Source organism: Dermochelys coriacea, chromosome 11, assembly GCF_009764565.3.
Source record: "Dermochelys coriacea isolate rDerCor1 chromosome 11, rDerCor1.pri.v4, whole genome shotgun sequence".
NCBI lineage: Eukaryota > Metazoa > Chordata > Testudines > Dermochelyidae > Dermochelys > Dermochelys coriacea.
Window position 1 is genome coordinate 32,189,180 of NC_050078.2, and position 23,322 is coordinate 32,212,501.

The following is a 23,322-nucleotide window of genomic DNA, read 5'->3' on the forward strand; positions in this document are numbered from 1 at the left end:
CTTGTTGCTCTGTATTTCCTGATGTTTGCACTGGTTCTTCCTGAGGAGCTTTTCTCAGATCTGACAGAATAGATTTTTCCAGATCTTCTAGCTCTGCCTCTCCTCTTGTTTCTCTCCCGCCCTCCCTCTTGTGTCCTCACAGGTTTTCTTTCTTGTTCTTTCTCCTCTGTAGTCTGTCTGTCCTACACTCATACCTTTCCACTCACTGTATGATCTGTCCCCTTTTCCTTTAATTCCACCACTAGTAATACCCTCTTTCCTTATTTACTTCTTCACTCCAATCCCACACAAAACTTCCCCACACTCTCTCCTCCTATCCCATCTGTCGTTTCCCCTACACTTTTACACTTTTGCTTCCCCTGCCGATCCTATCCTTTTCCTTCTCCTCTCGCTTTGCATTATTTTGGGAAGGAGCCTACACAGCTCACTCCATTCCTACAGAGGTAATGGTTTGCTCGTGAGACATAATAATCTCTCTGATGGATTCCTCTACAGTCACCCCAGTCTACTGCTCACAGGTGGTTCCAGACCCCACTCTCCATGTCTTATATCAGTGGCAGAAATCAGAGGCTCTCTAGTACAACCCTCCTTCTCACTTGCTAGTTTCAGTCACATGACCAATGGCAGAGATGCAATTACATAAAAAATGTGGAGGAAAGTAGTGAGCGTGAAGGTGTTCGAGTCCCACAGCTGCATCAAGGGGGCATCTACAGAACAGTAAAAACTGAATGGGAAGAGGACAAGCTGTCTCCATCCCCCAGGGTTGGGTCTATGACACATAGCCCTGATGTCATAAGCATAACATTCTAATAATGAATCTAAGTTACCAACCGAACACTCTGATACTGTCTCTTGTGTCATGAATTCCCTTCTTTGTTTGATCTGACTCGTCCATAAAACCTCTCAAAACTTTTTTTCAGAAATGGGCTTGTTCATGTTAAAAACCCTCACTTGGATTCAATGGATGAAAATGTTCTTTATCACTTAAATTTAGGAAGTAAAACACACAACCTACCAGTGATGTTTGGTGAAGTAAGGTAAACAAAAAATGCAAAGGTTACAATTACTCTAAATACAAATCATTTCCTTCGTACTCGCCTTTCTTCAAACATCTCTTACTGTTACCTTTATCTAGTGTCGTCTTAGCTCTGACTAGGAAGATGAATTAAATGTCCCATAGGCCAATGCCATTCTCTGAAGCAACTTACGAAACCTGTACTGCAGATAGAGCAGTGGAGATTACCCTTCTTTTCTCAATAAAATATGTAGACTCAAAACATAAACCTTTCACAGACATAATGAGGTAAAATCCTCCCCGGCGGAGTTCCACTGACTTCAGAACTGAGAGAGTACATTGACTTCAAAGGATGAATTTGGCTCATTGTGACGGTGATAGCTGTCATTTCCAAGTCTACATATGTTATTATTGAGGAAAGAAGGATGTGCTCATTGCTGCACCAGCAGCACGGATTCTAAATTACTTCAGAGAATGGCTTTCACCTCAATTTCTCAAGGAATTTCTACTCATCCTCTAGCCAAAGGTAAAATGTTATACAGAGATGTATATATGCAAAGATTCTTTCTGCCCCAAATCTACAAAGATCTGTAGTTCATCATATGGCCAGAAACTCAAACAAAAAGTTTTCTTTAATAAAACCCACCTTAGTAAAATCTAGTTTCCAATCTGCCATGACATCAGTGGAGTTACACAGGGGTGGAATATTTGGCCTGAAGTCTCTGGCCATCATCTACTTGAGGCAAGTGACATAAGACTTCATGTTTCCGATTGAGATCTGAGGTCAAAATGCATCTTATCATGATTACAAATCTTTTCTGTTTACTGACTAAGGGATTGTCTACATGTGGGAGAAAGAGGTTAATACACAACTTTTTGCTGAGCATCAGGTAACACACCATACACATGCCGCATAATAGTGTACATATGGGATGATGTATCCTCTGTTGATGCACACCAGTGTGTACACACAGCAACAGTTTGCTGTAAACTGAGGGTATGGCATTCCCATGCTTCACTGCTGAGTGGTGTTTATTCTGGGACTTTTCTTGCTGTCTTGTGGGATGCAGAGCAGAAGTCAAGCTAGTTCAACAATTTTAAAAAATCATGACTCATCTGTCTTTGCCCTGTACTTTCTTTATGGGCAGGCTTGTGCCACTTGTGAACTGCTGCCAGTCAACCTGGACCCAACAATGCCTGCACTGCTATGCTGGCAACCTCAAATGTGCAGAGGCTGCTTGGGCAGTATTTCAGCATTCAAAGCTGATGAATTCGACTTGGGACTTTGCCTACCACACCTCTGAGCAGATGATATGGCGGCAGCAGCAGCTCCTCCAGCAACAGGAGCATCCTCAGCGGTGGTGGAACTGGGACATAGATGAGACTGAAGAGGAAGATACTGACCAACTGGCAATGGAGGACTTTTTCCTTGAGCAGCTTCCCAGCATGCAACGTGGTTTCTGGGCTCAGGAAACCAGCATAGATTTGTGGGAACAGCTTGATCTGCAAACCTGGGACAGCCAGCAGTGATGAGAGAATTTCAGGATGGGGAAGGCAACCTTTCGTGAGATACATGCTGAACTAATTCCAGCACTGTACAGGTAGCATGCCAATATGCAGTGCCTCATACCTGTGAACAGGTTGCCATTGCTATCTGGAAGCTGACCACCCCTGAATGCTACTGCTATGTTGCAAACCAATTCAGCATGGGGAGATCAGCTGTTGGGGCCATTGTGTGTGATGCCATGGAAGAGGTACTGTTGCACCAGGTTATAAAGCTTAGTAATGCTCAGGAGGTTATTGATGGTTTTACATACAAGGCATTCCTAAATTGTATTGGGCAACTTATGGGACTTATGTACCTGTTATTTGCCCCCGATGAGGGCTCAGGGGTATTTCTCCATGGTGCTCTCCAGGGCTTGTCAACCATTTTGGCAGGGTTACACACATAAATGCAGGGTGGTTTAGAAGGGTCCACAATTCAAGGATATTTTGCCCTTGAGAACACTACGGACATTAATGGTGTGGATATTGCTCCTGGGAGACCTGTTTACCCTCTGCTCCCATGGTTAATGAAGCCATTCCCAGGCCACTTGGACAGAAGGAAGGAAGGAAGGAACTGTTTACCCACTACCTTAGTAGCGTCAGAATGACAGCGGAGTGTGCATTTGTTTGTTTGAAAGGGAGATGGTGCTGTTTGCAGAATAGGTTGGAAGCAGCAGAAAGAAAACATTGTCTGCTGCCCTAAGAGTAATATGCGCTGCAACAGGACATTTTTGGCTTTATATTGCCTCCAGGAGTTGCCTCTACATCTCCTTATCTCTTTCTATACTGTCTTTGACTAATGCAGTGCTTTCCCTGTCAATTGCCATACTGTCCTTTGCTACTGCAACCATCTCCCAGAAAGCTCCTTGTTAGTTTCATTTTCAATTCTCAGATACTGCCTCCCCCCTCTGCATTTTTCGAGGGTTTTGGAGGACTCTGTATTGATGTCCATGAACATTTCCACAGGACTTTTCCCTTTTCTCCCTCTCAGGTTTATTCTGCTGTTGATAAAGGCCCTGTCCTTGAGGGTCTGACCAGTGCAGGCACAGAGCAGTTGCGGGTATTAAAAAAATGACAAGCAGTTATTGTTCACATTCTAGGAAGGCTGTGATAGCTATTTTTTTAACATGTGTTTCTGCCTTTACCTCTCTGCAATTCTTCCCAGTCTTGGGGCACCTTGAAGATGGTATGTGATGTTTGTGTAGGGATTTTTGTCTGTACAGTATATCTGTGTGGCTTTACCATTGTCCCTTGGAGGGTGGGTTTGAGTGGAGCGGGCTTGGGAATTAAGTCCTCTGCCTAGTTTTGCTGTGCCTTTTAAGTGCTTATATGGTATCAAAGGGGTTAGCAGGGTGAATCTGGGGGTGAGTCGTATAGTAATCTCTTCTCCATCTCTTTTAGGCTGTCCTGACTCTGGATGAGGTTATGCTGAGGTGGTGACTAGGAGGCAGAGAATGCCTCCCCTTATTCAAAAAGGCAAAAGGCAGACCAGTGAGCGGCACTGTGAAGTTAATCAGCAAGATGGTCCCTCCAGAAGTGCTGCAGGAGTGGAGGGGAGTCACTAGCTATTCCAGTGAGGATGGCTGTGCAGCTGTTCCTCATAATCTCAGAACAAAAATTGAGCCATTTCTCTTAGATTATGATTAGATATCTCCCCTGCAGGCATGCAGAAAGTGAAAAGAAAAAACGGACAGGGTTCTGCAAGGATTGCCTGAAGCATTCACTGTTACCAGCTGAGGGAAGGAAAGGGAGATCGGAGCACGGGCTTGCGTCTTCCACGGCATAGGCCTGAAATTGGTCAGTAGTTGGGGCTTTAGCATGAGACAGAGGCCTGGCCAGGGCAGACACCATTTTGGAAAGGTTTACAGGGCTAGGAGGTTCAATGGACAATGTTTGTCTAGGGAGGCTGCCAGGCAGGGACCATGGGGTTATCAATGGCCGTGGCCATGGGATGCCCAAAACAGAAGTCAGTATAACAGTACAGCATCATCATCAATTAAAAGTTAAATAGTAAATCATTAAAACATAATTAAAAAAATCTTACATGCTGAGTTTCCCTCCGTAGGATCAGCCTCAGTCCTAGTCTTGGTGGCTGCTTGGGGATTGAGGTTGGTTGTTACAGTGCAGGAATTGGGTTCATGTTCTACCTGGCCAGCATCAGGGTCCTAGATCCTGAACCAATCCTGGCTTTATGGGGAGACCTCTTTACTGGCCTCTTCATGTTATACCCCAATGCATCTTACATGTCATCCTTGGGGGGGGCGGGCTAGAAGGAAAGAGAGAAGGTGGCCAGCAGACTCCACATGCTGCCTCGGTTGGGTGGTCATGCAGCTATGCAAAATCCTGTCTGGTTCCTCAAAAAAATTGACAGGTTACATGTCCGAAGGATTTTTCCTATTGTCCCTCCATGTAATGTAGGTGCCCCTGAGCTGTTTGCTCTTTATCTGGCACTGTTCAGTATGCTGGTCATGGCTTCTTGCAGAAATCTGCTGAGCAATGTCCTCAAAAAGATCTTTATTCTGATGGCTGGCCACAAGAGCTTCCTGCATTGATGTTTCTCTACAGATAGTGGTTAGATTGGGGGTCTCAATGCAGCCAAGTGGCTGTTTGAAGCATGTAATGGGGCTTCTGGAGTATTATCACAGGTATTGTGATAAACTGGAATCAAGGAGCAAATGGACAAAATCTGGCACTGTGCCAGCTTATAAATGGAGTAGAGGACACTTGGTCAATTTGACCCCAGAGCAGGGGAGGGCACACAGGTAAACAGACAGGTCAGTAATGGTCACAAAGCAGAGTGAAACAGCTGTTGAAGGACTGCCAAAGTAATTTGCAGCATTATTGCTTACAGACGAACGCTAGACTGGACTAACTCGCTTCACAGAAAAGTTAGTTCCTTTTGAAAGAGGATTGCAGAGTTCACAATACATGAGGAGTCAGTGTGTGTAAACAAGCATTTTCAAAGTGGATTAACTTCAAAAGCTGTGGGTCCCAATGTAGACAAGCCCTAAAATTTCCTAAAACACATTTTTGGGGACAAATGTGGTACACCTGAAAGTGAGTGCCTAGCAGTGACACTGGCAGTTAAGTTCTCCCCACAGCTCCACCAAACACCTCATTTCTGACCTGCATCTGTCCCAGACCTCTCTTTTTCCTGAGCACGGTGTGCGAAATTGTGCAATAGTTTTACAATGTAAACAAGTATCTACTAGAGACTGTGTTGGTGGTCTGAAACCTCGTGTTACTTCTGACCTCAGCAGCCAGATTTGAAATCAGGTTGGCAGAGGGGAACATTTAGTTGCATTTTAAATGTAGAGTTAGATTTTTGAAAATGTCATTTGTGAAATGTTGTCTCCCCCACTCCATTGTTTTTATGTCTCCAGCAGTGTTCAGTAATTCTTGTTGACACTATTGATAGAACAAATTAGACCATTAGCTACTCTAACATCTGTTTCTGCTTTGCTGTCTGTAGGAATAGTAACAACTTAAATTCAGTGCATATATTACACTGATGTTATTTTGCATTTACTTGACCAGGAATTAATATCCACGTATTTGCAGCTGTACAGTAGTGAGATCCTATAGTAACACCATATGTAATTTTTAATGTTATTTCCTATGTTTTTAGAACATTGAACTAATCTGATCCTCTATAGTCCTCACTGAAAGTAAGAGAGAGCCTAGTTTGTTCATTCCCATGAGCAATAGTCAGAAACCTAACAAATAACAATAATATTTTCCATTTATGTACTCTCATTGCACCTTCCATCTGAGGACTTCATTGCACTTTTACAAACATAAGTTTCACAATCATTCTGCGAGGGAAATAAAAGTTCTTATTCCCATTTTAGAGGGATAATGTGAGGCATAGAAAGATTAAGTAACTTGCCTAGGAAGTCAGGAAGGAAGCCTGTGGCAACACCAGAACATGTGGGCAATATATCTTAGAAAAGCCTAACATAAATAGGAATCGAATCTGAGTTCCATCCTCTAATCACAAAGCCATCCAAATAAACACTTGATACTCAGGCCTGGTCTACACTACAAGTTTATGTCAGATTTAGCAGCGTTAAATCGAATTAACCCTGCATCTGTCTACACAACGAAGCCATTTTTTTTTTTTTTTTTTTTTTTTTTACATAAAGGGCTCTTAAAACAGATTTCTGTACTCCTCCCCAATGAGGGGATTAGCGCTGAAATCGACATCGCTGTTTCGAATTAGGGTTAGCGTGGATGCAATTCAAAGGTATTGGCCTCCGGGAGCTATCCCACAGTGCACCATAGTGACCACTCTGGACAGCACTCTGAACTCGGATGCACTGGCCAGGTGTACAGGAAAAGCCCCGGGAACTTTTGAATCTCATTTCCTTTGGCCAGGCGAGCTCATCAGCACAGATGACCATGCAGTCCCAGAATCGAAAAAGAGCTCCAGCACGGACTGAACGGGAGGTACTGGATCTGACCACTGTATGGGGAGAGGAATCTGTGCTATCAGAACTACATTCCAAAAGACAAAATGCCAAAACATTTCAAAAAATCTCCGAGGCCATGAGGGACAGAGGCTACAGCAGGGACACAGCACAGTGCCACGTGAAACTTAAGGAGCTCAGACAAGCATACCAGAAAACCAAAGAATCAAATGGATGCTCTGGGACAGAGCCCCAGACATGCTGCTTCTACGCTGAGCTGCATGCAATTCTAGGGGGGCCACCACCACTACCCCACCCCTGTCCGTGGATTCCGATGATGGGGTACTCTCCGCCATGGCTGAGGATTTTGCGGATGGGGAAGATGAGGAGGAGGACGACGAGCTTGAGGAGAGCACACAGCATACCGTTCTCCCTGACAGCTAGGATCTTTTTATCAGCCAGACTGAAATACCCTCCCAACCCAATCAAGCCAGAGAGGGGACCTCTGTTGAGTGTACCTTTTTAAATATAATACATGTTATAAAAGCAAGCATTTTTTAATGATTATGTAGCCCTGAGGACTTGGGATGCATTCATGGCCAGTACAGCTATTGGAAAAGTCTGTTAACATGTCTGGGGATGGAGCAGAAATCCTCCAGGGACATCTCCATGAAGCTCTCCTGGAGGTACTCTATAAGCCTTTGCAGAAGGTTTCTGGGGAGAGCAGCTTTATTCCGTCCTCCATGGTGGGACACTTTACCACACCATGCTAGTAGCAAATAATCTGGTATCATTGCATGATAAAGCCTGGCAGCGTATGGTCCCAGAGTTTGCTGGCATTCAAGCAACATCCATTCTTTATCTCTCTGTGTTATCCTCAGGAGAGTGATATTGTTCATGGTAACCTGGTTGAAATAGGGGAATTTAATTAAGGGGACATTCAGAGGTGGCCGTTCCTACTGGGCTGTTTGCCTGTGGCTGAAAAGAAATCCTCCCCACAGTTAGCCACGGGGGGGGGGGGGGAAGGGGGCATTGGCGCTGAGCTGCTTACGTTTGGCTGGGATCTTCCCTGATACCCCCCAGCCAAGCGGTGGGGTGAGGGGTAAAGCAATCATCCCAGAGAATTGGATGGGGGGGGGGGGTTAGTTTGGTTTCTGCTGCTGCACGTTAACAGGAAAACCACAGCACTAAATGGCCAACTCAATGGGCTTTGCTTGGTATGGGAGAGGAGGGCACTGCTCTTATGAAGGTTGTAGAAGCCGAAAGACTATGGCTTACCATGGCCCCCTGCAAGCCAAATTCTGTTGCCCGGCACTGCGTGTGTGATCTCTAACACCAAAGTTGCAGGCACTCAATATAAGATGCAAAATGCGACCTTGTACCAAAATCACATGTAATGTGAATAGTGTTGTTCACCATGAAAGAGTATAGCCATTGTTCTGTAAAATGTATCTTTTTAAATACTTCACTCCCTTTTTTTTCCTCCAGCAGCTGCAAATGTTTCAAGCCTCCCCCCTCTGTCCAAAGGCTATCTCAGATAAGACGACGAAAAAAAACTCACGCATGATGAAATGTTCTCCGAGCTCATGCAGTCATCCAGCACTGGCAGAGCTCAGCAGAATGTGTGGAGGGACACAATAGCAGAGTACAGGAAAGTGGTCAATGAACGTGGGGAGAGGTGGTGGCAGGAAGATCAGAGGAGGCATGAGGCAACGCTGGTGCTACTGTGGGATCAAACAGACATGCTCTGGCGTCTGGTGGAGGTTCATGAATGGCAGCAGGATCACAGACAGCTGCTGCAGCCCCGTTTAACTGCCCTCCCTCCTCCCCAAGTTCCATAGCCTCCTCACCCAGATGCCCAAGAACACGGTGAGGGGGAGGCTCCGGGCACCCAACCACTCCACCCCAGTGGACAGCCCAAGCAACAGAAGGCTGTCATTCAACAAGTTTTGAAGTGGCCTTTTCCTTTTCTCCTACCCTCCTCCCACACCCCACCCGCGCTACCTTGTGAGTTATCTCCCTATTTTTATAATCAATTAATAAAGAATACATGTTTTTAAATGATAGTGACTTTATTTCCTTTGCAAGCAAACTATGATAGAAGGGGAGAGAGCAGGTGGCTTACAGAGAATTTATAGACAACCAATGGAGAGGGTTTTCATCAAGGAGAAACAAACGGAAGTGTCACACAGTACCCTGGCCAGTCATGAAACTGGTTTTCAAAGCTTCTCTGATGCGCACCGCTTCCTGCTGTGCTCTTCTAACCACCCTGGTGTCCAGCTGCACGTATTCAGTGGCCAGGCGATTTGCCTCAACCTCACACCCCACCATAAACGTCTCCCCCTTACTCTCACAGAGATTGTGGAGCACACAGCAAGCAAAATAACAATGGGAATATTGGTTTCACTGAGGTCTAAGCGAGTCAGCAAACAGTGCCAGCGCGCTTTTAAATGTCCAAATGCACATTCTACCACCATTCTGCACTTGCTCAGCCTGCTGTTGAACAGCTCCTGACTACTCTCCAGGCTGCCTGTGTATGGCCTCATGAGCCATGGCATTAAGGGGTAGGCTGGGTCCCCAAGGATAACTATAGCCATTTCAACATCCCCAACGGTTGTTTTCTGGTCTGGGAAGAAAGTCCCTTCCTGCAGCTTTTGAAACAATCCAGAGTTCCTGAAGATGCGAGCGTCATGTACCTTTCCCGGCCATCCCACATTGATGTTGGTGAAACGTCCCTTGTGATCCACCAGTGCTTGCAGCACCATTGAAAAGGACCCCTTGCGGTTTATGTACTGGCTGCCCTGGTGGTCCGGTCCCAAAATAGGGATATGCATTCCGTCTATAGCCCCACCACAGTTAGGGAATCACATTGCAGCGAAGCCATCTAGTATGATCTGCACATTTCCCATGGTCACTACCTTTGATAGCAGCAGCTCAATGATTGCGTCGGCTATTTGCATCACAGCAGCCCCCACAGTAGATTTGCCCACTCCAAATTAATTACCGACTGACCAGTAGCTGTCTGGCATTGCAAGCTTCCACAGGGCTATTGCCACTTGCTTGTGAACTGTGAGGTCTGCTGTCATCGTGGTACTCTTCTACTTGAAGAGTAGAATCAGCGTTCCACAGCATGAGCCTGCCCCAGTAACACCATGATCTCCAAATTGCTGGGAACCGCAGTTTTAGAGAAATCTGTGTTCATGTCCTCACCACCGCGCTGCTGTTGCCTCCTCGCCTGGTTTTTCAGGTGCTGGTTCTGCATAAACTGCACGATACTGCGCGAGGTGTTTACAATGGTCATAACTGCTGGGGAGCTGAAAGGGCTCCATGCTTCATGGTGTCTGCTTGGACAATCCAGGGAAAAGGGCGCGAAATGATTTTCTGCTGTTGCTTTCAAGTAGGGAGGGAGGGTTGACTGACGACATTTACCCATAACCACCGCGACAAATTTTTGGCCCCATCAGGCATTGGGAGCTCATCCCAGAATTCCAATGGGCAGTGGGGACTGTGGGAACTGTGTGATAGCTACCCACAGTGCACCGCTAGGAATGTCGATGTTTGCCACAGTACTGTGGACGCACACCGCCGAATTAATGTGCTTAGTGTGGACGCATGCACTCGACTTTATACAATCTGTTCCCAAAAATCGACTTCTGTAAAATTGGAGTACTTTCGTAGTGTAGACATGGCCTCAGTATCAGCACAAGTCCAGATCCATTAACAAGGTTACAACATGAACAATGGTTATCTAGCTAGAATATGGGTCTTATAAATCAGACTGTTAGTCCTCCTACGGTGTTGGCATATTTTTTAAAAAAATATACAGTACATTTGTGATGGGGTTGGAATTATAAAATGTCACATGTTTCTAAAAAGAATTTCCATATAAGAATTACAAGACTAGATAATTGTGTCTTGTGGTTGCTTTACTTTCACATCTGCTCCCTTTGGATACATGATTCCACTAGAGCAATTGAGTGTAACATTAGAAGTGCAGACTGAGTCTTGATCCCTGCTTTAGCTAGAATGGTACAGATAATCTTACATTCTATTTCTAGTTTGTCTGTGTTGGTGGCAGCCCTAACAGAATGAAAGCTTTTGCTCAGCTCATGCACAAAGAACTTGGATGTGAAAGAGATGGGAAAGACTTGAAAGATATTTGTGCTGGGACAGATTGGTATTCTGTGTACAAGGTTGGACCAGTGCTCTCCATCAGTGTACGTACTTTACAGTGTACTTAAAATACTTCCATTTTCAGCCCAACGATAGCTGAAGAATTTAGCACATTGTTTGTATTTCTTTTTTTAATGTTTCATATGGATTTAGCGCTTCTGAAAGCTGCTGGATTGAGAGCCCTGGACACTGAATAGGGAACATACTATGAAGACATTCCACCATGATTTCAACAATTTCCATCCCACCATCAACCTCAGCCTGGTCCAGTCCACACAAGAGATCCACTTCCTGGACACTACGGTGCTAATAAGCGATGGTCACATAAACACCACCCTACACCGGAAACCTACTGACCGCTATTCCTACCTACATGCCTTCAGCTTTCACCCAGATCACACCACACGATCCATTGTCTACAGCCAAGCTCTATGATACAACCGCATTTGCTCCAACCCCTCAGACAGAGACAATCACCTACAAGATCTCTATCAAGCTTTCTTACAACTACAATACCCACCTGCTGAAGTGAAGAAACAGATTGACAGAGCCAGAAGAGTACCCAGAAGTCAGTTACTACAGGACAGGCCCAACAAAGAAAATAACAGAACACCATCACCTTTGGCCCCCAACTAAAACCTCTCCAATGCATCATCAAGGATCTACAACCTATCCTGAAGGACAACCCATCACTCTCACAGATCTTGGGAGACAGACCAGTCCTTGCTTACAGACAGCCCCCCAACCTGAAGCAAATACTCACCAGCAATCACACACCACACAACAGAACCACTAACTCAGGAACCTATCCTTGCAACAAAGCCCGTTGCCAACTCTGTTCACATATCTATTCAGGGGACACCATCATAGGGCCTAATCACATCAGCCACATTATCAAAGGCTCATTCACCTGTGCATCTACCAATGTGATATATGCCATCATGTGCCAGCAATGCCCCTCTGCCATGTACATTGGTCAAAATGGACAGTCTCTACGTAAAAGAATAAATGGACACAAATCAAATGTCAAGAATTATAACATTCAAAAACCAGTCGGAGAACACTTCAGTCTCTGTGGTCACTCGATTACAGACCTGAGAGTAGCTATTCTTCAACAAAAAAACTTCAAAAACAAACTCCAATGAGAGACTGCTGAATTGGAATTAATTTTCAAACTGGATACAATTAACTTAGGCTTGAATAGATCGTTTCATGTTCTCTGTGTGTGTGTGTGTATATAAATCTCCCCACTGTATTTTCCACTGAATTCAACCTATGAAGTGAGCTGTAGCTCACGAAAGCTTATGCTCAAATAAATTTGTTAGTCTCTAAGGTGCCACAAGTACTCCTTTTCTTATTGCAAAAACAGCCTCAGTATGTTGACCTAGAGGAACTGCCTCGTGGAGTGAGAGGCTAGTTAAGTCTTCATGCCCTTCAGTTCTTGGCCTCTGGTTTGAGACTGCCAAGATGGGTGTCAGTTATGGTGGTAATTTTTTGTGTGGACACCGATCCACTAATTATTGGGTAATCTATCACGTTAATTTTATGTTGGCTGTCAATAAGCCATCGGATCATAACTTCCATGCACTACTGACCTGAGCTGGATTCTAATCTGTGACCTAGAGATAAAAGGCTCCTACCTCCCAAGCCATAAAGACCCCACTTTAACTGATGGGAAAAGTATTGGATTCTTCCAAAAAATTCTACAGCTAACACTGTTACATTGTTCCCTATTTGCTATTTCCTAGAGGTAGTGCATATAGAAATAACAGCATAGTTCAACAAGCCAGCAGGTTGGCCAATGGTTTAAACATTGTGATTACCACAGCAGGTAATTTTCTTCCATCACATCTCTTAGGCCTGTTCTATGCTTAAAACTTAGGTTGGCATAGACTTAGGTTGAAAAATCCATGCCTGAGCACCGTGACTACACCAGTCTAAATCCTGGTGTAGACACAGCTTCTATTGACTAAGCTATCTTTGCTTGGGGAGGTGGAGTTCCTACGGCAATAGAAAAACCCCTTCTGTCATGATAGTGTGTTTATGGGGTTATAAAGGCAAAGCTACAGCACTGTAGCTGTACCGCTGTAGTGGATGTAGACATGGCCTTATTGTCTCAGGGGTTGACAAACTGGAAATATATCAACAATTCCACTCCCAGTCTCTTTGCATTTCTGTTGTGTCTTCCATCAGAGGATCCAAAAGTGCTAATTGATTAAACTTCTCAATATTCTTTGAGCTAGGAAAAGGCAATTATCCTCATTTTACGGCGAGACCAAGGCACAAAGGTTAAGTGACTTACACAAGGTCACATCTCCTACTCTCTAGAGATGCCCTGATTCCCAAGCATTTGCTTTTAATTCATAATGGACTAATCCAGTGGCAAATTTTCCCTTTACCCTAAAAAAATGTTCAGCGGTTATCACCAGTAAAATCTTTCAGTCACTCATAAAGCTACATTTAAAACTTTAATAAGCCTAGTGAAAATCTGCGGTTGCTTGATCTTTTGGTTTCTATAAATTATTTCCCTTACTTTCAATACTTGGACCAGAGCACATGCTCATGCCTGCTCATGAATTTCTCTTTTCCACACTTCTAGTACATGTGTGGACAAAAGATTAATAGGCACGGAACCCTCTCCTGTTCCCTAGGATGCCAATGGGAGTTTTGCCATGGATTTCAATAGGAGCCAGATCAGGACTGAGAATGATGATTTATAAAAAAAAAATTCTTATGTTTGAGTCATGTCATATTTCTTGGCATCCTGAGTATTCAATTTGCAAGGCCCCTGTGTTACAACAGAAAGCGGGCACATTTTGCTCAGCTCAGCAACCTGAAAGTTCAAGAGATAAGATCACTTCACACCATGCCCAAACTATGAAATATAGTTGAAAATATTACAACCATTCCCTAAAAGCCTTACGGTGGCAATCTTATTTTGTTATTATTCTTTAAATGTCAACAACACTTTTGGCATGGTATAAAATCTTAATCCTGCAATCACCTACATATGTCATTTTACTCATCTGAGTAGTCCTAACTTTACTCCCATGAGAAGTTAAGGAGACCACTCACCTGAGTGAAATTACACACTTGTGTTTGCAGGACTGGAGCCTAAAAAGCAGACATAGAAAAGACAGGTCTCTGGGAAAAACAAGAGGAAATAATGACATTTTTATTTTTGCTCGATCAGTCTAAAATTCAGTGACAACTGTGACACTATCAGGATACAATCCTAATATAAGGCCTTGTCTACACACAAACCTATTTTAGCTAAATTTGTTTTAAAACACACTGTTCGTTAAACCAATGGAAGTCTGTGGACAAGGCCTAAGACAAGATATATCTTGTGCCTGAGCCAAACAATAGGAAGTAAAGAGAAGAGAAGATAAAAGAACTGTAATAACTGCACAGTTTCATAGGCTACCTGTGTGCACAACTTGTCAATTCTAAATTATTTGTTCTTGTTTTAGATCTCCTGACCTAGACATCATTAATTGACTGATATCTTTCAGGCATCAAGAAACCAGCCAATTAATGATGACTAGGTCAGGAGCAACTTTCCACTGTGCATTGAACACTGCATGATTCTGATGGTAAGTAGGATAAAATTTCTGGCCAATGCCCCATTAGATGATTTGTTATGAGTTGCTGCTGCTGTCATATTTCAGCAAGATGCAAACAGGCTCAGAAATACTAGGGGTATTTATAAAAAAACGAGGAGTCCTTGTGGCACTTTAGAAACTAACAAATTTATTTGGGTATAAGCTTTCATGGGCTAAAACCCACTTTGTAAGTCTCTAAAGTGCCACAAGGACTCCTTGTTATTTTTGCTGGTACAGACTAACACGGCTACCACTCTGAAACCTGTCACCATGCTAGGGGTATTTATGAGATTTCTGCCTTGGCTATTTTTAATAAAAATTAAAATGTTTAAAGCATTGTCAAGGAACTCAGGCAGCCGTACAAGAATAATAAGAACACTATTAGAATAATGTATCAGCTTGAACAAAAATGACGATTAATGATGCCTTCATTTTCTTTCCTCTCAACAGCACGGGATGGGTATTTCTTCCATTTCTATTATGCTTCATGAACTAATCAAATTACTACACCATGCAAAATGCTGTGATGTTACCATTATACGCATCGGTACTTCTGGGGGCTTAGCTACCAGCTTTACTGCTGCCAGATGGAAAGGATGTTTGATAAAACACAGCTAAGCAATAGGTCAAGTTATTAGGAGCTTTTCATATTTTTTTTTTTCAGGTCTGCAAACATCAAACAAAACATGAGATTTTATTTCAGGTCAACAAATATCAAACTTCTAATGGCTGGTTTAGCAGAAACATACATTTTCATAATACATAATATCTTGAAATCTAATACATCTGAATAATACTCTTTCCAGACCCAAACCAGCTGACAGAAGTTTACTCTTATTTCCTGAAATACTCACTCATAAGCTGATACCATTTCAGCCCTAATAGAACATCTTTCATTCAGTTAATAATAATAAGTATAATCAATTGTTTCTGTACAGCAAGCCCAGAGGTCATAATCAGGATTGGGGCCCCATTGTGCAGGATTTTATACAAACATGAATGGAGAGACAGTTCCTATCCCAGAGAACTTACAGTCTAAGGATGAATCGAAAAGATAGGCAAGGAATGGTGACTAAGAAATCTCTCTCTTATAATGGAAGTGTTTAGTCAATATTAATGACCCCATTAACTTGAAGTTCGGAAAATATAAATTCAGATTAACTGTCAGAGAAGAATTGGAATAACTATGTAATGGAAATAAAGCAGGCCTGATCATTCAGTCTGGATGCAGGCAAAACTCCCATTTCCTCCAATGCGAGCTCTGACTGCATAAACCCTTCAGGATTAAACCCAAATTGAGGAGCACAATAAAGTATTTAACCAATTCATGGACACCTTAGGACTTCACATTTGTCACTCTGCTGCACCTCCATAGAAGATAATTTGGAATGTCATGACAGTAATGGGACAGAAAGCTAATCTTCTGCTCAAAACACCCACAGCCCCTAGTGAATTAGCTAACCGAGAATCTCCTTTACCTTTTAGGAGTACAGGGCCTAAGATGCACTGTTTTCGGGGGGCAAAGTTAGGGAGGGTTAGAAATCAAAATAGATATGCCTATCTTTTCACCCTAAGCAAATATTCATTAAAACATAGACAAATCAAACATACAAATCAATAGCTACATGTGAACTTTCCTTGTACCACCTATGTGTCAGAAGAAATAAATACCCTTTAGCCAGCATATTCCCTTTGCAAATCTTCTTATCTATACATGTGCACTTACTGAGTTTTACTTTATATGTATTTGAATGGTTCTCTCATATATATATATTTTGCTGAGAAATATTCATATTAATTAAGATTTTACTGTAATAAATTAGATTATAATTTAAATTATAAATATTACATAGCACTAACCTATCCCCAATCCCCATTTCTGCAGGCATTGACCCTGGAACTGTTGTAATAACCGACATTGCAGTGGATTCATTTTTTAAGGCTTGGTTTGAGCAGGTGATACTGGATAATATAGTTGTACGAAGCACTGAACTTGATAAGGATCTTGTTGAGGAGCTACTGAACTGCAACAAAGAGATTCATGATTTTCCAACACTTATTGGGTATACTATGTGCACCTATGATTTTTATGGGGATGAGGAATATCTCTAATTTTCTATTCATTTTTTTTTTCCAAACATAAGACTAGATCCTGAAACCCTTGCTCAGGTAAAATGACCAGTGTAGTCAGCAGGAGAGTTGCCTGAGTAAGTACTGAGTAAAAAGCAAGGAAGGACTTTAGGATTTGACCCACCATATATTTTAGAGACTTGTTTATAGGTCTGAAACGGAACTACTTTCATAATATGTCATACCAATTTGCAGAACCATTAACCATAGTGTAATTGGCCTCTATTGCATCTGCCACTTAGTCAAATTTTGTAACAACATCACATCTGCAAAGAAAATATTATTATAACCATGGCAGTGAAATCAAGCATGACAATTCATTCTGGAAAACACTCACTCCCTTAGGAAAGTATAGGGTTCCCTGGATAGCACTTCCTGCTGTCCCTCAGCCCTACTGAGTCACAGAAACCAGCATATACTCAGTGAATCTCTGAAAGCAATAGGCACATAACATTAAGCAGTTAAAGTAAATATCCCCTTGTCTATAATATTAACATAATTTTAACAGATGGGTTACACTAAGTTACTTGCTATGAGAAGATTATAGCTTCAGAATTACCAAACAGAAGAAAAATGTCAGTAAGTATATGGCATTTGTGTAAATAAACCTTAGATCCTTGGCAATATCCTGGAACTGTTTCTTTTACAAAATTAAATGCTGATTGCAAAGTGGATTAAACAGAATAAATGAAGAATTAATAATTGGAGGACTATTTATAAACCTTTGGATCTGCTTGCAAATGCAGCCATCTGTGTTTCTCAAGACCAAGTTTTACTTAAATAAAAAGCCATTTGAGAGGATTAACAGTAGGAATGACAACGATATTAAAAATGTCCGGGGTAGAAAAGTTATAGGTGTACATTTGCCTGTGCCGAGGACATAACATCTAAGTGAGATGCAAAAGTGAGAAGGGGTTCATTCTTTGAAGATCAAAATTCAATTCCAAAATACTAGTAAAAACAAATCAGTGATGTTAGCAAGACAGGTCACTTACCAGGAACTGTAGTTCTATGAGTCAATTGCCTGAATACATCCAAACTTGTAGAAATGTGCATATGCCCTCAGTATACACCCAGAACCCTCTAGAGGAATTGTGTCCGCGGTTGTACACATGCTTCTACACAGATCCAGACTTTCAGACCCAAAGGCATATAAAGTGCTTCAACCCTCTGTATCCCAATTCAATTATTTTCCTACTTAGTCAAAAAATCATCTAAAGACTCAGAAGCAGGGAAGGTGCCTGGGCAATATGGATCCAGTAACTACTAAGCAGCCTTTTATTGTCCTTTAATAATTGCCCCATTTGGAGATTAGCTAATGATAACAAACCCAACCCCGTTCCACTAAAGGAGTATTAACTGAGTTAATGATTGCAAGACTCTTCCTCTTCCTCTACTCTTCCTCATTGGACATCGGCCCTACAAGCTAACTCAAGAAAATGATGCCGCAAAGATGTATGAATTGAGCTTCATATAGCAACCTTACACATCTCTGTTACAGAGACTTTTCTAAGCAATTGTGTAGAGGCTGTTTCAGATCTACTAGAAAGTTTCCGAGACCTGGTCTGCAATATAAAATTAGCTCGTCATAACTACGTTGCTCAGGGATGTGAAAAATCTACAACCCTGAGTTAGGCCAATCTAAGTCCCAAGTAGAAAGTGCTAGGTTGATGGAAGAATTCTTCATCGACCTAGCTACTGCCTCTTGGGGAGGTGGATTACCAGCACTGACAGGAGAATCCATCTTATCGGTGCAGGGGGTGTCTCCACTAAAGTGCTAGAGCTGCAGCAGCACAGCTGTACAGTTTTAAGTATAGCTAAACCTAAGACCTCAATTAAAGACATGTAAAGCCACAGCAGGCTTGAATGTAATGAATGATTCTCTTATTTTCTAAGCAAAGTTTATCAGCCCTCTTGACTGGTCTCCATTTATTATTACAAATAATCTCTGGGATTTACAAAAAAGCTTTGTCCTTTCTCAACAGCAACTGAGAACATTTTGAAGATAACTATCTAGCCTCACCTGCTAAATTAGGAAGATTAGGGACCAACAGTGATAGACTGATAGATTGAGTCAAGTAAACTGAATCATCCCATAGGTCACCCATCCTTACAGTACACTGTTGAAGGAGGCCTTGGTTTTGCAGCATGGATCTCACCCGCTATCTTTGCAAATGTTACAGCCACCAGGAATGCAGTCTTTATAGATCATTTTGAAGGCCATTTCCTAACCTAAGTGCTGTATTATGTGGGATGACGCGACTGCCCTCAGCTGCCCTGGGGACAGAGCAGTGCAAGAGTATCTTTGCCCACTTGCCCTCGGGTTCTGCATCCTGTGAAGTGGGCAGCTTGGCCAGATCCAAGAATTGGGCCCTTAGAATATTTGAGAGTATGAGTGAGAGTTAATTGTTTTTCTAAATTGATCCTGAGTCTAAGAGATTTGGAGAAGTGAGAACAGAGGTGTGAGCCCCGGTAGCAAACAAAGTTGCCAAGAAAAAATTCTCGTAAACCATTTTGATTTCCTATAATTAACCATCTCCCTTTAAAAAAAATAAGTTAAAACTAAGATTAAAAGGTCTTTTCCGTCTCCATTTTCTCCGCATAATGGAAGGGGCATATGTACCTAAATTTGTTAATCCTTTTCTAAAGCAACTTAGTATGTTGTAGATTTCATCTGCCAGAGCCTCACAGAGTTATGCCAATTTACACAGCTGAGAATCTGCCACCATATCTCTATGCACCTGTGTTATTTTGGTCTTGGTTTTGTTAAAACTTCTATAGTGAACTCAGCCGTATTTTGTCATAGTAGATTGGCTTTAAAAATACATGAGAAATGGAATACGAAATAAATAATTTAATGAGCCCTATTAAAATAACAATTTAATGCAGTTTTAAGTAGAATTTAGAGAAATTCTGCACTTTGAGAGAAACTTCCTGAGACTACAGCCAGTTTTACTATGACTGTAAACCCTATATTGTATAGAAGGATGAGTAATCACAGGTTTTTTCTTTCCAGGTCAAGGCCGATTAGATGGAGCATTGTGTTCTTTTTCCAATGAAAAGAAGTTGGCGTACTTAAGGAGAGCTTACGATGCTGGTGTTAGAAATATTGAAATGGAGTCAACTGTATTTGCTGCTATATGTGGACTTTTTGTGGTCTAAAAGGTACAATTTCTTGTCACACACACTTTCATGTTTGTTTTCGTACACCTTTGCACTTCCTAATTTAATCTACATATGGATTTGGTCAGCTCTGGGATTTATATAATGTGAAAACTAAAAATGTATTCCAAGCTTCTTTCACTAAAAAAGTATATTAACACAAATCCAGCGGCTACATAAAACGTTTACCTGAAACTGCTTGTTTAGAAGTGCAGCATATAGAAAAAACAATTAACTGTCTTGGAAAAACCAAAACTGCACTCAGCCCAGCTCTGAAAAGTTTCCTGGCTATGCCCCGTCTCTGGTTTTCTTTTACTGGCTGCAAAGATCACTTGTCTCTTACTAACATATTGTGGGGCACACTTTCAGTGCATGTGGTGCATGAATTTTCCAGGCAACCTCTGGCAATTGAGCTGCTAAGGAGCTCTCGATAAAGCTTAAAGATTGCAGCTGCAGAACTGTAAAGGGCAGGCAGTTATGATGACACTGCCTCTGCTTCTCCAGTACAGCTGCTCCTGTAAGTTCCAGGAAGTGCAGCTTACACCTTCCCAGGGAGGTATATTGAGCCCTTCATTTAAACCCCCCAATAAATCTGCATTATCTATGTGTGCTAGGAATATAATCCTTTACTGAAGCAAATACCGTGCACATTTGATGTATCATAAGTTACTTAAAAGGGCGTTTTTGTTTTTCTTTCAGGGTAGCAGCCATGTTAGTCTGTATTCGCAAAAAGAAAAGGAGTACTTGTGGCACCTTAGAGACTAACAAATTTATTAGAGCATAAGCTTTCGTGAGCTACAGCTCACTTCATCGGATGCATTTGATGGAAAACCAAAATGCATCCGATGAAGTGAGCTGTAGCTCACGAAAGCTTATGCTCTAATAAATTTGTTAGTCTCTAAGGTGCCACAAGTCCTCCTTTTCTTTTTGTTTTTCTTATAGCTGCTGTTGTCTGTGTGGCACTCTTTAACCAACTTGAACTTGACCAGATCAAGGCACCCCATGAAGTTTTAGTAGAATATCAGCGACGGTCTCAGCATCTGATCTCACTTTTTATCAAAAAGCGTCTTGGGTTATATAACCAAATGGAATTACTAGACAATGCATTTTTCCTTAATAACTAAGGAAAACTATACCCTGCCAATACACAAAATGAATGTCTTATGTATTTATCTCTGTATATTGATACAGAGGCAGACATAAATACAATGTGTAGTGAATTCATATATAAATGAAACCATTTATAAGGAAAACAAAATGAAAGTTCCAAATTGTTTCAATGCATAGTTAGTGAAAACATTAAAGCCAGTTATAATGTAGTTATTTTGTGCTATAAGGGGATTTACTGCATACACATTCATATAAAATTAACGCCTTATCTATAAAACATATACTTTCCACATCAGATCCTTCTACAGGCATAAAGATGCGTGGAGTGTAATCACAAGTAGCTTTAGTGGGACTCAGTGAATCTGATTTATAAGGTGCTGAGCATTCAAAATTCCAACAGGGCCTGTGGGTGTTCAGCACCTCTGAACATCTGGCCCTGTAGTGTTCCAGGATCCAGACCTAGCTAGGACTTGGTTTTGTTTAAATTTTACATATTTATATATCTGAGAATAGGTCTGAAATGGCAAGTATGTAAGTATTGCTATAACACAAAAGGGTAGGCCACAGAAATCCTTCTTATAGCAAAAATAAAATCATCATCATGGTGGAACTGTTCACTAAGTGGGTGCAGGTTTGGGCCCCAAGGTGATTATTTAGAAAACCAAAATTAGGCAAACTCAAACCAATCAGCATTTGTGGCATTATTGTTCTTCATTGAATTTCAGCAAACACAGGTGATAGGCAGCTTATAAAGAGAGAATAAATATTATTGATACAAATTTAATTTTACTGTAAATTACTAACAAGTCCTGTATCCTTCCTATGTGTTTGCTAATCAACACATAGAAATACAAATCATGATCTCTAACTTTGTAAATGGCTAAAAGGTTCTTTGTCGTTTGGATTTTTTACTTAAGTTTTGACATGATCCAGAGTCCACTTCTTTCACTTTCCCATGACTTCAATGGGCTCTGACTCAGCCCTGTTTTTATGATCCATTCAAAGTCTTGTTTGCAATGAGAATCTTACAATCTTGTAACAGTAATTTATAGAAGTTTAACTGTTATTTTAAGTATTATAAACTTAATATATCACATTAAATAGAGAACAGGTCTGCAAAATGAACATATTCTTATAATTTTAAACAGAAAATAGAATCAGAAGAAACTGTTACAAAAAGGTTTTTTTCATGGGCTAGCCTAGACCCACAATTGTATGACCAATATTCATGAAATCTTCATCAAATATGGGAGAATCCCCATTTTATCAGCTATTTGGGGATCGAGGAGTTCATTAAATAAAAAAATTCATAAAATTGAACATCTCAAAATTACAGCAGGTATAATGCATAAATTGCAGCATGGTGCACTGCATTGCTTTCTTCTTGCCCTTCAGACCCCTGCAAAGCAATTCCCAATACTCCGAAGATACTTTTCACTCTGAATGTGAAAAGATGTCCACCTATTCTTCACAGATATCACTTTAGTTATATGACTTCCTCTGCACTCCCATCAAGAAAAGTGTCCTAACATTGATGTTCATAAATTGAGGTCATGCTGTATGTTTTTATTTTTTTTTTATTTTTTTTTTTTTTAAACTACAACAACTTTAAGTCCAGAAATAATCCTTTTAAAAATCTGTTTAATGAATTTAAGGTCTGATGCTCCTCTCACCTATGCTATTTTACATTGGGTTCACTGTAATTACTCCTGTTTCTCACTGGTGTGAGAGGGGAATCAGGCCTGTAATGCTCACTATTCAGGCATTTGAACTGAAGTCTTTTATTTAATTATAGAACAGGTCCGGCACAGGCTTCCCCCCCCCATTTTCCCATTACTATGCCTCAGCCTGAGCTGGAGGTCTCACCTCTAGGAGTTATGGGTAGTTCACGTTTCATGTCAAATCCATCCCTAAATCTTTAAACCCCTAAACAACAGTGTCCCCAAGGGATCTGTTTTGGGCGCAGTGCTGTTCAACATATTCATAAATGATCTAGAAAAAGGGATAAAGAGTAAGGTGGGAAAATTTGCAGATGATGCAAAATTATTCAAGATAGTAAAGTCCAAAGCAGACTGCGACGAGTTACAAATGGATCTCACAAAACTGGGCAACTCAGCAACAAAATAGCAGATGCAATTCAATGTTGATAAATGCAAAGTAATGCACATTGGAA

The 23,322-nt window shown here is 41.5% G+C and overlaps 1 protein-coding gene across 1 annotated transcript in view; it reads left to right on the forward strand.

The window, feature by feature from the left end:
• UPP2 (uridine phosphorylase 2) overlaps window positions 1-21,163 on the forward strand; it is a 57,271-nt gene extending 36,108 nt beyond the window's left edge. The window contains 7 exon segments of the mRNA XM_043504853.1: window positions 921-1,032; window positions 11,028-11,186; window positions 15,198-15,310; window positions 16,631-16,839; window positions 19,897-20,027; window positions 20,030-20,042; window positions 20,982-21,163. Coding sequence (XP_043360788.1) covers window positions 921-1,032; window positions 11,028-11,186; window positions 15,198-15,310; window positions 16,631-16,839; window positions 19,897-20,027; window positions 20,030-20,042; window positions 20,982-21,163 — 919 coding nt within the window.
• The last annotated feature ends 2,159 nt before the right edge of the window (window positions 21,164-23,322 follow it).